The 12,692-nt window shown below is 46.8% G+C and overlaps 1 protein-coding gene across 16 annotated transcripts in view; it reads right to left on the bottom strand.

Annotated features, from left to right (window-relative positions):
• The window catches only part of DLG1 (discs large MAGUK scaffold protein 1), a 244,764-nt gene that overhangs the window by 97,120 nt on the left and 134,952 nt on the right, over positions 1 to 12,692 (bottom strand). For 10 of the 16 annotated variants that reach the window (XM_056808366.1, XM_056808364.1, XM_056808362.1 and 7 more), the window contains 2 exons: positions 4,453 to 4,551; positions 66 to 119 (listed from right to left, as the gene is read on the bottom strand). In XM_056808366.1, coding sequence (XP_056664344.1) covers positions 66 to 119; positions 4,453 to 4,551 — 153 coding nt within the window. The remainder of the gene's footprint in view (positions 1 to 65; positions 120 to 4,452; positions 4,552 to 12,692) is intronic. The other 6 variants (XM_056808371.1, XM_056808368.1, XM_056808367.1 and 3 more) reach the window with 1 other exon arrangement.

The raw sequence follows: 12,692 nt of genomic DNA on the forward strand, positions 1-12,692 counted from the left end.
AGAAAAATGCGCGGCCTCCAGGACAGATGGGAAAAAATAAGAATATGCAAGAAATGGCAACTTACATATGCTGAAGGCTCCAAGTTATCTGTGTTGACCAGCACTGGCGGAGGGTTTGCCTTTGAAGAAAAATGTGAACATGCATTAGTTCCAAAGTTCAGCTACCATAGCAGACATTTTACATTCAGCTCTCTTAAGTATTAGGAACACACTGGCTGTTTCTTAAAAATATCATAGGAACTTTTCTCCTGCCAAAATAACCTTATTTTCTGGTCTATAAGAAACATAAACAGTGGAAATGACCAAATAAAATATATTTAAAAAAAAAAAAAAAGAAACATAAACAGAAGACATAACACTTGGTTTGTGCTTGGAACATTACCTTTTTAAAAAAGCAAAACACTTATTTTCTGTTTTAGAATCAATCTGCATCATTGGTTCCAAGGCCAAAGAATGGTAAGGGCTAGGCCATTGGAGTTAAGTGACTTTCCAAAGGGATCCCACAGTTAGAAGTGTCTGAAGGCAGATTTGAACCCAAGACCTCCCTCCTCCAGGCCTGATGTTCTTTTTGATGAGCCCCCTACTTGCCCCAGGGAATGTGACTTTGAAGAAGCAACCTCTTCCAGTCAGACTGGCAAGCACTCCCCAGAGGCCTGAGCTAGGGCATGGAATTCACTAGCAGGAGGTTAAAAAACAACCATTCCCTACTTCAAAGGGCTTCAAAGGCACTGGCTCAGGGTAGAAAACGTGGGCTCCAATCCTCTATACAGAACAAGGACAATGTCCTGGTCTACAAGGCTGCTACCAGGTGGGGTGGGAGTGGAGTCATGCAAAAATGAGGGGCTCCACAGAGACAAAGTGGAAGGTTATATGCAGGCACAGAAAGGAACCCTCCTTGGCTGAGAGCAGGGGCAGGGCAGGGAAGCCACACTGGGAAAGGTTCTAAAAGCCCAAGAGAGCAGCCCCCTCAGGCTCACTGAATGGGTGACTGACAAGGACAGAGAACCCAGAGTGAACAGAGGTTGGAATGGGGAGACCCGGAAGGCTGGGGGAGCCCTGAGGAGACTGCTAGGAGACTTCCCTGCAAGAAGAGGTCAGGAGAGAGTACTATGGAGGCAGAAATGACAACAAGGGGTGCTGGGGGGGACAGAGGCAACCCTGAGGTCTGGGAGCGTGCCTGGCCCAAGGACAGGGCTGTCTCAGGCAAGTTCAGGAGGATTGTGTATGGTCCCACATGGGTACATGCGAATATGCATGTGTCTGTGCACAGTGTACATGCATGTCTTGTCTGTGGGCAACGCTCCCAAGTTCCGTTGTGGGTGTGATGAGTGGGAAATGTCTATAATGTCCAAGTGGCAGTCAGAGGGACAGGCACCTCTCAAATCGACACTGCGTTCAGGCACTCGACCAAAAAGACTCACCGAGTAGACAGAGAACCCTTAAGATATCTTGTAAAAGCCCCTGGAAACTTCACGGTGACACATGGAAACAGGGGCCTGCAGACTTTCCCAGCTACGTGTAACCTTCTGTCTGCCTCCCTACCTCACTCTGGCCTTTTCTGTTTGGCTGAATCTTCAAAGCTTCTGTTTTACTGATCGGAAAAAGGCACGAGACTTACTCAGTGCCAATGGCAGTTGGTCATGAGAGTTTCCATGTGATATTTTTACAGATAAAGTTTCGCTATCATATTCAACTTCCACAATCTTTCAAGGGAAATGATCATTACTCTCCACCTGCTATTAGTATTCATTAAATACTGTTCAATTAAAATTCAAATACTTAGTTGCTTTTTCTAATGAAGTTAAAGGTAATATCTATGAATAACTACAGAACAAAATAGTTTTCTCAAATACAGTTAGATTCTGAAGAAATGACAAGATTACTGCTGTGGTTCCTTTCTTCATTCATTTAACATTTATTGAACACCTACTAAATGCTAAACACTGACCCTCATTTCTTTAACACAGTGAGTAACCCAAAAAATGAGATTCTTGTCTCTTTAAATATCCATCAGACTAGAAAGTGTTTTACAAGCTGAAAGTAAGATTTTTGGTGGGAGCAATTTTTTACTAAAAAGAAATGATTTGCTTTCCTTTGTTTGCTCAATCAAAAGAAGTTTGGTAAAAAGTAAACAGAAGAATGGACTGAAAAACTCTGTTGCACATTTACTTCTAGCCAAGGGAGGGGCATGATGGTTTCTGTGAAAAAGTAGTTGGGCGTCTCAGCGAGGCCACCGGCTGAGAAGGAGCCACTGCGACCAGCTGGGCTCACCGAGAACAAGGCAACATTTGGGATCTACGCGAGGATAGGGCCCACGGTCAGAGCACGCCAAAGGACTCAGACTGCCTTCAGGGGGCCACACTCCATCAAAGGTGCTGGCTCGCAGGGTGGTCAGAGAGCCTGGAGATGCCTGAAGAGGAGCCCCATCTACAAGCATCAGTTGAGAGAAGTAGCCCAAAGAAGCCAAGAGAGGGTGGCTGAGGGCACAGGCACGGATGAGACGTGCACAGTAGGACAACTTCATGAAGACGCTAGCTGTCCCAAAGCAGACTCTATTCAGGTGCTGCCCTAAGCCCTGACCATAGCGGCCCAAAGAATGACATCAACTGCACTTCCACGGGGGGCCAAGGACACCCAGACGCACATACCTCCGAGTGTGCACGCATGTCCACACAGATCTGGGGGACGGGACGCCTACAGAGAGGGTCCCAACGCATCTCCGGGCACTTTCAAGCCTTGGTCTCTCTTGGGACATGCTGTCAGACAGCATCAAGAACAAGCTCATTAATACGGATCTCTCCCTCTAGTCTAGGGAGGAGGGCGGGAAAGGCATCAAGTGGAGCTTGGGCTGTCCCCTAAAGGCAGAGGGGCCACCCCACATAGCAAGCCAGGCACAAAGGCCGGGACAGGAGTCGGAGCATTTAGGTCAGGGCCAAGGGAAGCATAACGTGTGCTGAGGATGTCGAGGCCCAGTCGTGAAGGGCTTTAAAAGCTCAGTGACTCAGGGGACCGAGAGGCCCTGGCTCCTGGGTGGCCTTGGTCCTTTCTGAGCTGTGGGGCCCTGGGCACGTCGCTCAGCCCCCCTCTGTCTAGCCCTTAGTGCTCCTCGAGTGTGGAACCAGTACGTAGTATTGCTTCTGAGACGGAGGGTAAAGGGCCTTTAAACCAATAAACAAGAGCTAGGCAGGAGTTTATATTTTACTCTAGAGGCAACAGGGAGGCGTAGAACTTGCTAGAAGCCAAGGAAAGTCACCTTGGCAGCAATGGAAAGGACAGACTGGAGGGATCAGAGGCACTGGATAATGGGGGCAGTGGTGTGAGTACAAGAATGAGCTCGGTGGGAAGTCAGGGAAGCCAGAGGCCTCCGCGCTGGCAGGACTGGAGAGTCTCTCAGCTCCCCGCCAGCTTGGAGGTCATTACTCAGAATGGACTCCTCAGAGAGAAAATAAGCAAGGTCCAACAATGGCACGTCTAGTATTTCTCTCTTCATCTGAAGCTCAGTGACTTAGAAGAACTGATGAGGATCCTGTGCTGTCCAGAACAGCCTCACCTACTGAGTCAAACATCTCTTTTATTTATGGACATTGCTGATTCCTATGTCTGGAAAAGGCATGACGTGAATCCACTCACTACTTCTCTTCTCCATGGTTTCACGGTGATCGAACATTGAATGATGTCTCTGAGAATGCCGTGATCATGAAGCGGAATTATAGTCAATTCCTTCTTGCTTCAAGCCAGCCCTTCCCTTTTGGGGCTGTGAGTGGTCCCTTCCTACAGTGCTACCAACACCAGGGTGAAACCTGGATAAAATCCTTTCATGAATAATAGGATGATTATTTCTGACAAGTGCAATCTGCCCTTTGCAAAATATACAAATGGGGAAAAGATGGCAAATAAGCCAACTCCAATCAAAGGGTATCAACGAATAGAGTATGGAAAACAGAATCTCGACATTGGGTCATAATATTTCATTTGAAAATGTATTTTCAATGGGAAAAACTCTTGGCCCTTTTATTTCAGTTAACTGTGTGGTTTCTCAGGCTAAAGCAAGAACCAATTCAACAGAGAAGAAAAGACAACAGAATTTTGTTTGTTTGCCAAATGCTCTATCCCCTGACATACTGTACTAGGGTTAGCAAGATTAGAAAGTATTCGACAAGTTTTTGTGTCTAAAAAGAAACAAAGTTTTCTAAAAGAAGCACTACTTCAAAATGAAATAAACCTCAGAATTCTTCTAAACGGGGAGGTAATTAGGGCTACAATAAGAGGTCACTCAAATACCAAATATTTTGTAGTTGTACATTTTAAGTGTGAATTTTTCCTTTGAAATAAAACTACTGATGCTCTAAGTAAACCAAAAGGCTCAAAGGAACCAGGACAACAATTTCAAACATTGAAGGAGGCAAGGGAGAGACAGAGAAAGAAAATAGAGGAAAAAAAAAGAATAAAAACCTGTGGTGTTGTGGGCGGGCTGACAGTATTCTCAGCAGAGACGGGCAGGACAGGGACCACAGGGACAATGGGAGGAGAGGGAGGTGCAGCTTCTGTGGACTAAAAATCATCAATGAAAAGAGTCAGGATAAACAGCATTGAGTGGCAGAACAGTTTTTAACAAATGCAGGTAAAAGCAGGTAAAGCCGGCAGCCCACTGGCAGAACCATGGTAAAAGCGGTGAGCCGGGCCCCTCGGGGAGGCGGTGCTCACTCCTAGCAGGTCTCAATAAGAAGCATGAAATTAGGCCCCCGTCAGGGGAAGGCCACAGGTAAAGAGTCAGGAGTGCCCTCCCGACTCTCGTCCCACCCCCACACAGCCCCTATCCCCCAGCCTAGAAAGCAGCCAATGGGTGTTCATTCTCTCCTCACCTACACACACCTGACGGAGCTTTTAAAGAATGCAAACCGCCTTAGTTAAGCCAGTGCCAGACGTGTGTAGTTATAACATCAGATATCCTCTCAATACAAATGTGTGCGTGTGAGGCAAACGCCAAGGGAGTGGTCAAGAAAACGTCCCCCATTCATTGCCATGTCCGATAACCTAAACACAATGGTATGTTAATTTCCCCACATTAAAAATATGATTCTTATATACCTGCAAGCGTGTTTCACCCCCTGGGAAGCTTCTATGTTTGAGCAGTCTTGGGGGAATCCGGTTCAAAGATCCCCTTCCGGCCTAGAGATATGGTGAACTCCCCCATCTCGTGGCATCTGTCAAACCGACTGCTGTAGCGTGCATGCCAACTTCAAAGCTCTGTGGCTTCCTTGGGGTGAGCACTCTCCTTCCCTTGACCAGTGGGCGGAAGGTGGGAAAAACAAAACCCAACACTGAGCTGAGGGCTGGAGAAAAGCCAGGAGGCCAGTCGGTTGAGGATGACGAGCACGCGTGAAGGCCAAGGGGCAAGGTCAGAAGGACCTTAAGAATGCCTGTTTGGCTTCTGTGGGGAGGGGAGGCCAGGGGAGCCCAGTGGCCAGTAAGATAAGACAGCTGGGACAACAGTCTAGGCGAAAGAAAGGTGCGCGCAGAATTGGGGCCTGACCCAGCGTAGGGACCAGTCAGGGAACTCGAATGAATAAGACGAGGTAAGAGATTTGGAGCACGGAAGGAAAGAGGAGAGTAAAGGAGGCCTCCAAGGTTGGGACCCCGGGGGATGGAAGGGTAGTGGGACCTTCAAAAGAAATAAGGCAGGCCGAGAGGAGGGGCAGACAGGTTGGAGAGCTCCAGGTCGGAACTCGTCGGCTTGAGGTGCCAATGGATGGCCAACTGGAAATACTCAACAATAACGAGTGCTACGGAACTGAAGCTCAGGAGGAAAACTGGGGGTGGGGGTGACAAATAAATATATGAAAGCATCTTGCACAGAGAGCTGACAGCTGAAAACCCGGAAGGAAGAGGAGGGACAAAGAGAAAAAAGGGGCTCTTTAGGAGAAGAGGAGCCTGGCCCAAAGCAGCTACTCCATCAGTGTTGGGGCAGCAGGCAGAGGATCATTTTGCCAGGGACAACGAGAAGGAAGGATCTCAAGAAAACTGAAGGAAGAGACATTGTCCCATGAGGATGGCAGTGATCAAAACTGCCCACTATTTCGGGGAGATGATGCAGCAGGGGATTCTGGGAGTGAGCAAGTCAGAGGCAGCAGCATCTGCCAGCCAAGTACTTTCCCAGTAGCAGACATCCCTGCTGTGACCGTCATCACGGAGGCATGCTGGATACATGCTGTAAAGGGCCTTCCAGGGGGGGTTTCAAAGTGGCTGGGAAAATGGCAGGCCGGGCCACAGAAGGAAACCCTTCTCTGTAGGCAACCAAAGCTCAGAAAGAGCAGGCAGAACAAGTCCAGTGCCTCTGAACCCCAGCTTTCTGGGCTCCCTGGCCCTCCAGGACACTGGCTTCCTTAGGCACAAACCCTTCCTGCCTTCTAATGAGGTCTCAAGGTTATTCCATTCAGCCTTTCCAAAGTTCTCTTTTCTCCTATAGTACCAATTTCCTTTTCCACACAAAACACCTGTTGCCAAAGGAGGAGATTTGGAGCGAAGAGCAAGCTTGGGCTTGCTGTGGAACAGAATCAGGTGGACAGAGAGGAAGCCCTGGGCTCGAATGCTGTCTTGCACTTGGTGGAGGGAGTGTACTCAAGGGCAGTCGTCTGAACCATCCCTTGGTTTCCTCCTGCGACGATCAAATCGCTTTTCTTTGGAAACCCTTACCTTCTCTCTTAGAATCCATACGAAGTATCGATTCTACAGCCAAAGAGCAGAAAGGGCTAGGTGATCGGGGTTAAGTGACTTGCTCAGGGTCACAAATCTAGGTAGAACCCAGATCCTCCATCTTCAGGCCTGGCTCTCAATTCACAGAGCCACTAGCTGCCCCTACAACCAAATCTGAGAGCAAATCAAGTAAGGGGAGAGAGAAGCCATCATCAATAACATGCAGAATCCGAATTCATTCTGAAATAACGTGCACATTTTCAGAATTCCTAATGGCACAAACCATGTGAAATGACAGACAACAGAGTGCTGGAACAAACTCCCAGCTTCCTCTGCTGGACAACAGTTCATTAGAACCAGAGATCTCGGGCTCTCTGACCAGGCCCGTATTAAGAAGCAGAAAGATGCCGAGCTGGGAATCACTGGACTCCCTGGGCCTCTAATCCTTCCCTGTCGGCATCCTCAACTTGGCACTGAGAGGGAGAGAGAACACTGGCAGGCTGGAAAAGCTCTCTACAAATGTTTTCTCCTTCAATTCTCACAATAACCCTGGGGGGGGGGGGGGGGGGGGGAAACAAGGGAAAGGATGTTGGGTTATTTGTCCCCATTTGACCATGAGGGATCTGAGGCAGACAGAGGTTTGGTGACTTGCACAAGTGCTAGGGTGGGATTTGAACTCGTCTTCCTAACTCCAAGTCTAGTGTTCCATCTACTGTTCCAACTAGTGGTCTTGGGCAAGCTACAATCTCTGCCTCAACATCCTCATCTGCAAAATAAGGAACTGAGATGGATCAGGGTTTTTTTGGCCTTTTCTATACCATGAACTTAGTGGAGCCTTCGAGCTCTCCCTCCCCCTTCAGAAGAGTGTTTAACACATAAAATGAATCCTATCAAAAAGCCAACAACCCAGGAGGCTGCCTGACGGAGAGCCCAATGGGCCTGGCACCTCCTCTGCTCTTCCAGATTCTCAGAGAATTCTCCCCCTCCTTTCCCAGAGGCCACATTCCTGGACTTCCTCATCCTCCAGAACTCATCATTCTGCCAGATGGTATTAGCTCACTTCCTCAAACCTTTTCTCACCCTAGATGACCAATGAGGCCAGGTAACCCCATTTTCTCCCTCCTTCCCTTGAGGACAAGGGCTGTCTTCTGCCTTCTTTGTATCTTCAGTGCTTAGTATAGCTGGGCACATAGTCAATACTTACTGATTCTGGCACTGGACCCATTCAAATCTGACCCCAGATCCTTACTAGCTGTGTGACCTTGGACAAGTCACTGGTCTGTTTGCCTCAGTTTCCCTAACTATAAAATCATAAAAATAGTTGTAAGGATTAAGTGAGACAATATCTATCTGCAAAGGGGCTTAGCATATGGTGAGTGCCATATCAATATTTATTCCTGTCCCCTTCCTCATACAAAAAAAAAAAGGCTTAAAAGGGTCCCAGACTGGCCTAGATATCTATTGGGTTTTGTGAAGCTCTAAAATTACAATCTGTGATCTGATTTAGAAGATCAGCTTTAAGCTCATGTACATCTTCATGGATTACGGGTACTCTATAGCCATTGCTCCACCAAGTCCTCTAAAAGGAAGAAGTCACACGTCACTGTGTCCACAAGCGAACACAAGTTTGTCCAAACATCTACCTGTTACCACCCAGTAAAAATATGATGAAAAGGCTACTTGGGAAACTTGCCTAAAGTAGCCAAATTCTCTTTCCTGTTTGCTCCCTCATTTGGTCCAGCCATCACCAGGGCTGTGCTCTGGGCCAGGTGCAGCCCACACCTCTGTTCTCCAAGGCACAACAGGTGGGAGCGGGCACAGGAAAGAAGTTAGAAGGGGCAGCTTCTAGAAAATAACTGAGGATGCTATGAAATCCAGGGGGAAGAGGTAGAAATCAACCTCGTGCGTGGTAAAATCTTTCTGTAATCTTGCTGAAGATTTTAGTTCTCTAAAATAAAGAAAGAGAAGTAACTACAAGCATGTATCCTAACATGCAATGCAGCAGAAGGCTTTTAATGAGGACAAATCCTAGCCTTCCTCTTTCATTAATGAGCCAATAATGAATATCACATCATCATACTTGTCCCTCTCCAGCTGCATCTTTTAATAAAGCCATCTCCAAAGATAAAAATCTTGCCCATGTGACTATCCATGGTGACACCATGGAAACACTTAAAGCTGCCTTCAGAGACTTGCTTCCATGACAACAGGCAGGGTTAGAATATTAACACAATCTCCAAACAACAACACTGCATATTTGGATAAATGACAACATAGAAAGATTTTTCACATTGTAAAATAGTAACAATAGACCAATGTTCAATCAGTGCTTTTTTTCCCCCAAGGGGATGGGGCAGGGGGTGAGAGGGTGGCACAATGGGGAAATGGCAGGTAGGAAGCTTTAAAAAATGAATTTAAAACAAGTTCTAAAAACTTATTCTAAGGCCTATTAGCAGTTTTCTTTATGATTTTGTGTAGTGTATAATGTAAAATCATCCACAAAGCCAATAAGATTTTCCTATAATGTGAAAATCCACGAGTCATGAGGTAGCTTTCCCCCACACAGCAAAAGGCCCATTAGAAGTCTCTGACCTATGTGGGGCCCACACAGGCCTGCCAGGAACGGGCTCACAGAAGTCGAATGGACACTCGCCTAATTCCCTCATTTCCCATCAAGGCTTCCCCTTTCTAACTGTTAATCACGCTCTTACATTTGAAGAGTTCTCTCTCCCCCAATTCCCTGGCACCTAGGAATACACGGCAGGAGCCATGGACTTCACGCCACTTGGCAGTGGATGCTCAACCAACGTTACTGACTTACTGATGGCCAATGGGAAAAGGGCACTGTGAACTTCTGAGAAGGGAAAGCGTCTGGGTACTATTCTCTGGCCCCAAACCTGTAACGTTTCCCTGTCCCTTTGGCTCTAGCAGAGAATGCCTTTACCTGAATCTCTCTTGAGATGCTGTCAGACTCGGCTGTCTTCTGCCGATCCGGGTGATCCCATGGGGGCTGCCTCTGATGTCCTCTTTCAGTGGGGAATCATAGGATTATACATCCAGAGGCAGACAGAGTCTTACAATCTGTCAAATGACTTGATACTTAAGACAGCTATTGAGACGCAGACTAGCCAAGTAATTTGTCTGTGGCCCTACCTGTAGTGACACAGCGAGGGTTGGGCTCCAGGGCCTGTGACGCCCTACCCACAATTCTTATGTTACATTCAGTCTGACAACCCCCCGCCCCTCGCCCCCACGGGATCCCCCAGATCTGCAGAAGACAGCTAAACAACATACCAAAGGAAGCTGAAGTGGGGAGAGTGGAGGGGATTGGGAGGACAAAGTATGGTGCAGGGCCATGTCGGAGAAGCAGTGCAGGTGGCAGGAAATGGGGAGAAGACTGTGCTAAACCTGGAGGCCCTGGCCCTGGCCTCTAGTCCCTGGGGGTTGAGCTATAAGGATCGGGACCATCAATCTTGCATGCAGGATAAGGAGAGTTTTCTGGGAACAAAGCCTCCCTAATGCACCAGGTGGCTCATCCTCTGGGTACCGATACACCACAGGCTTAAGGATCCCAAGCTGCGTCTTGCCCACACCACCACCAATGCCATTCTGATAAAGCTGTGAGCAAGTCTTGGAATATCCCACTCAATGCAATCTCAACGATTCCATCAGGCTACAACCATTCTGCCTGTTCCTGCCTCTGGGCCACTATAGGAGCTTGAAGGACTCATCAACTACAAGTCAATAAATAAGCATTTAAATGTCTACAGTGTGCTGAAGTCCCAACTCGCAAGGAGCCCCTGGCCTAATGCAGGCCATGGGCAGCGTACCAACAACTAGGTACGGACAAGATATAGCCAGAATAAAGAAAGATAAGCAGCTGAGGAGGGCAGGCACCAGCATGAGGATGGGCCAAGAAAGGCTTCTTGCGGGAGGTGGGAGTTTAGGTGGGATCTGAAGGAAGCCAGAAGGTGGAGATGAGGATATAAAGTTCCAGGCATGGCGGGCGGCCAGCAAAAATGCAGGAAGTCGGAGATGCAGTGCTCAAATAAGGAACAGCAAGGAGGCCACTATCACTAACTCCCTGGGTATGGGAAAGAGGCGTGAGATGCAAGAAGACCAGAGAGGTATGGGGTGAGAATCATGGAGAAGAAGCAGGTTCTGAAAGATCTTAAAGGGGAGAGATGGCAAGAGAGAGACATAGAGTCAGACGGAGAGAGCCAGTCAGACCTGGTCTATAGGAAGATCATTCTGATAGCTAAATGGGGGATGGGTTGGAGTGGGGAGGGACTTGAGGCAGGAGACCATCCAGTGGCCCCCAGGGTGGTAGCAATATCAAGGGAGATATAGCACTGATACTGACCAATTAAAAGGATTTGGACATCACAGTTGTGGATGACAGGAAAGAGTTCCCTTTCTTGTGCCTTACTCTAAATCTGTCTTTATACTAAATAAAACTGACCTGTCAAGGAAGTACGGTCAAAAACAGTACCAGTGTCTGTGAAGACGAGGGACGCAGTGAGACACTTGGTGTATCATCTTGGGACAGACTAGAAAATCCTCCCTGCAGTGGACAACTGGAAAGAACGCTCCTGCAATCATTTCCCCACATCCTAAGGATCTTGCATTATTATGTTAGATGCAAAAATACTGTTTCAAGTTCTTAAAATCTCCAAGAAGGGCTAATAAACAGAAATGAGAAATTAGCAATTAATCTTATCAAGAGACCCAGCCTTAAGTTTCTCTATCATCATTAGATTATTTTCTGGTTGCTTTCCAGATGGAATGAGCTAACGTGCTTTACACCCAAAGCCATTGTTAACATGCTAAGGAACGCTAAAGGTTCGCTGCTATGTGTGTCAATAGGTCAAATCTAAAATGGATGAATTTAAAAATATTATTTTGGTTAAAAGACTTGTTACAAAATTAACCAAAATGAAAACACCAGCTGTGTTTTGCTCTCTGCATATCTGATAATTGTACCAGACGTGCTTTCCCTAAGTTTAAAACAATTTTTATGTTTTCAAAGAATGTTAAAAATATCTAAACCTGTTGGTTAATATTTCAAATTCTGTCAAATGCTATTTGGAATACTTGATCAAAAACAAACTGTATTCTGCTTTCAAAATAGAAGTTGGTTTTATGATATTGACAAAACAGAAACAGATCATTTCTAGCTACTAGACAGCAAACACCTTCCATGAGCTTTCTGCCAAATATATCATCAGTTTAAATGAGTTCAAAAGAACCTCAGATAATAAGACATGAAATGCTTGGTACAGAGGCCGCAGCAGGGTGTAAGTGAGGGAGAGTAGGGAATAAGGAGATAGACTCAGCCTCAGTCAGAAGCATTCAGGGCGCCCCCCCCCCCAGCAGCTCTCTACAGGCACAAATTTAAGAGAAGTTACTGATCAATCTGTGGGGGCAGAGGCTCTTCGCAGGGAATCCTAGAGTCTATACTGATGAACTCACAAGTCAAGTTAAAACAAAAATGAACAAACTAAAGTTAGTACAGTGAAATGAGAAGTTAAAACGGATTCCCAAAAGATCCCCCAGACTAAGCAACAGCCAATAAACAAAGAAGTTCTACAAAGATTGTTGTGGCAAGAAATGGAGCACAATCAACAATTTACTGGAATATTATTTACAGTGAGAAAAACAGATCATTATAAACCTTTGGCACCAGCAAAGGCCCAAATCACCCTGGGGGGAGGCGGGCAGGCAACTCTATCCCTCCAAATCTACAGCAACCTTTCCATGATGTCTTCTGGAGAATGTTTTCATACTGGTCTCATGGCAGATGCTCAGGTTGGCTAACCAACCTCTGGATGTGACCAAGTGAAAGGAATTCCTGAGTGAAGCCCAGCAGATGTGGTTTGCAATCCCAGGACCGGCCACCACTGCTAGCCTCCTGGGGGAGAGGTGAATGTTAAGAGATCCCCGTAACCAAGCTACTGCTATGTCTCCTGCAGAACAATAAATTGTGAACTGTAAAGGAA

This window comes from Monodelphis domestica, chromosome 8 (assembly GCF_027887165.1).
Source record: "Monodelphis domestica isolate mMonDom1 chromosome 8, mMonDom1.pri, whole genome shotgun sequence".
NCBI lineage: Eukaryota > Metazoa > Chordata > Mammalia > Didelphimorphia > Didelphidae > Monodelphis > Monodelphis domestica.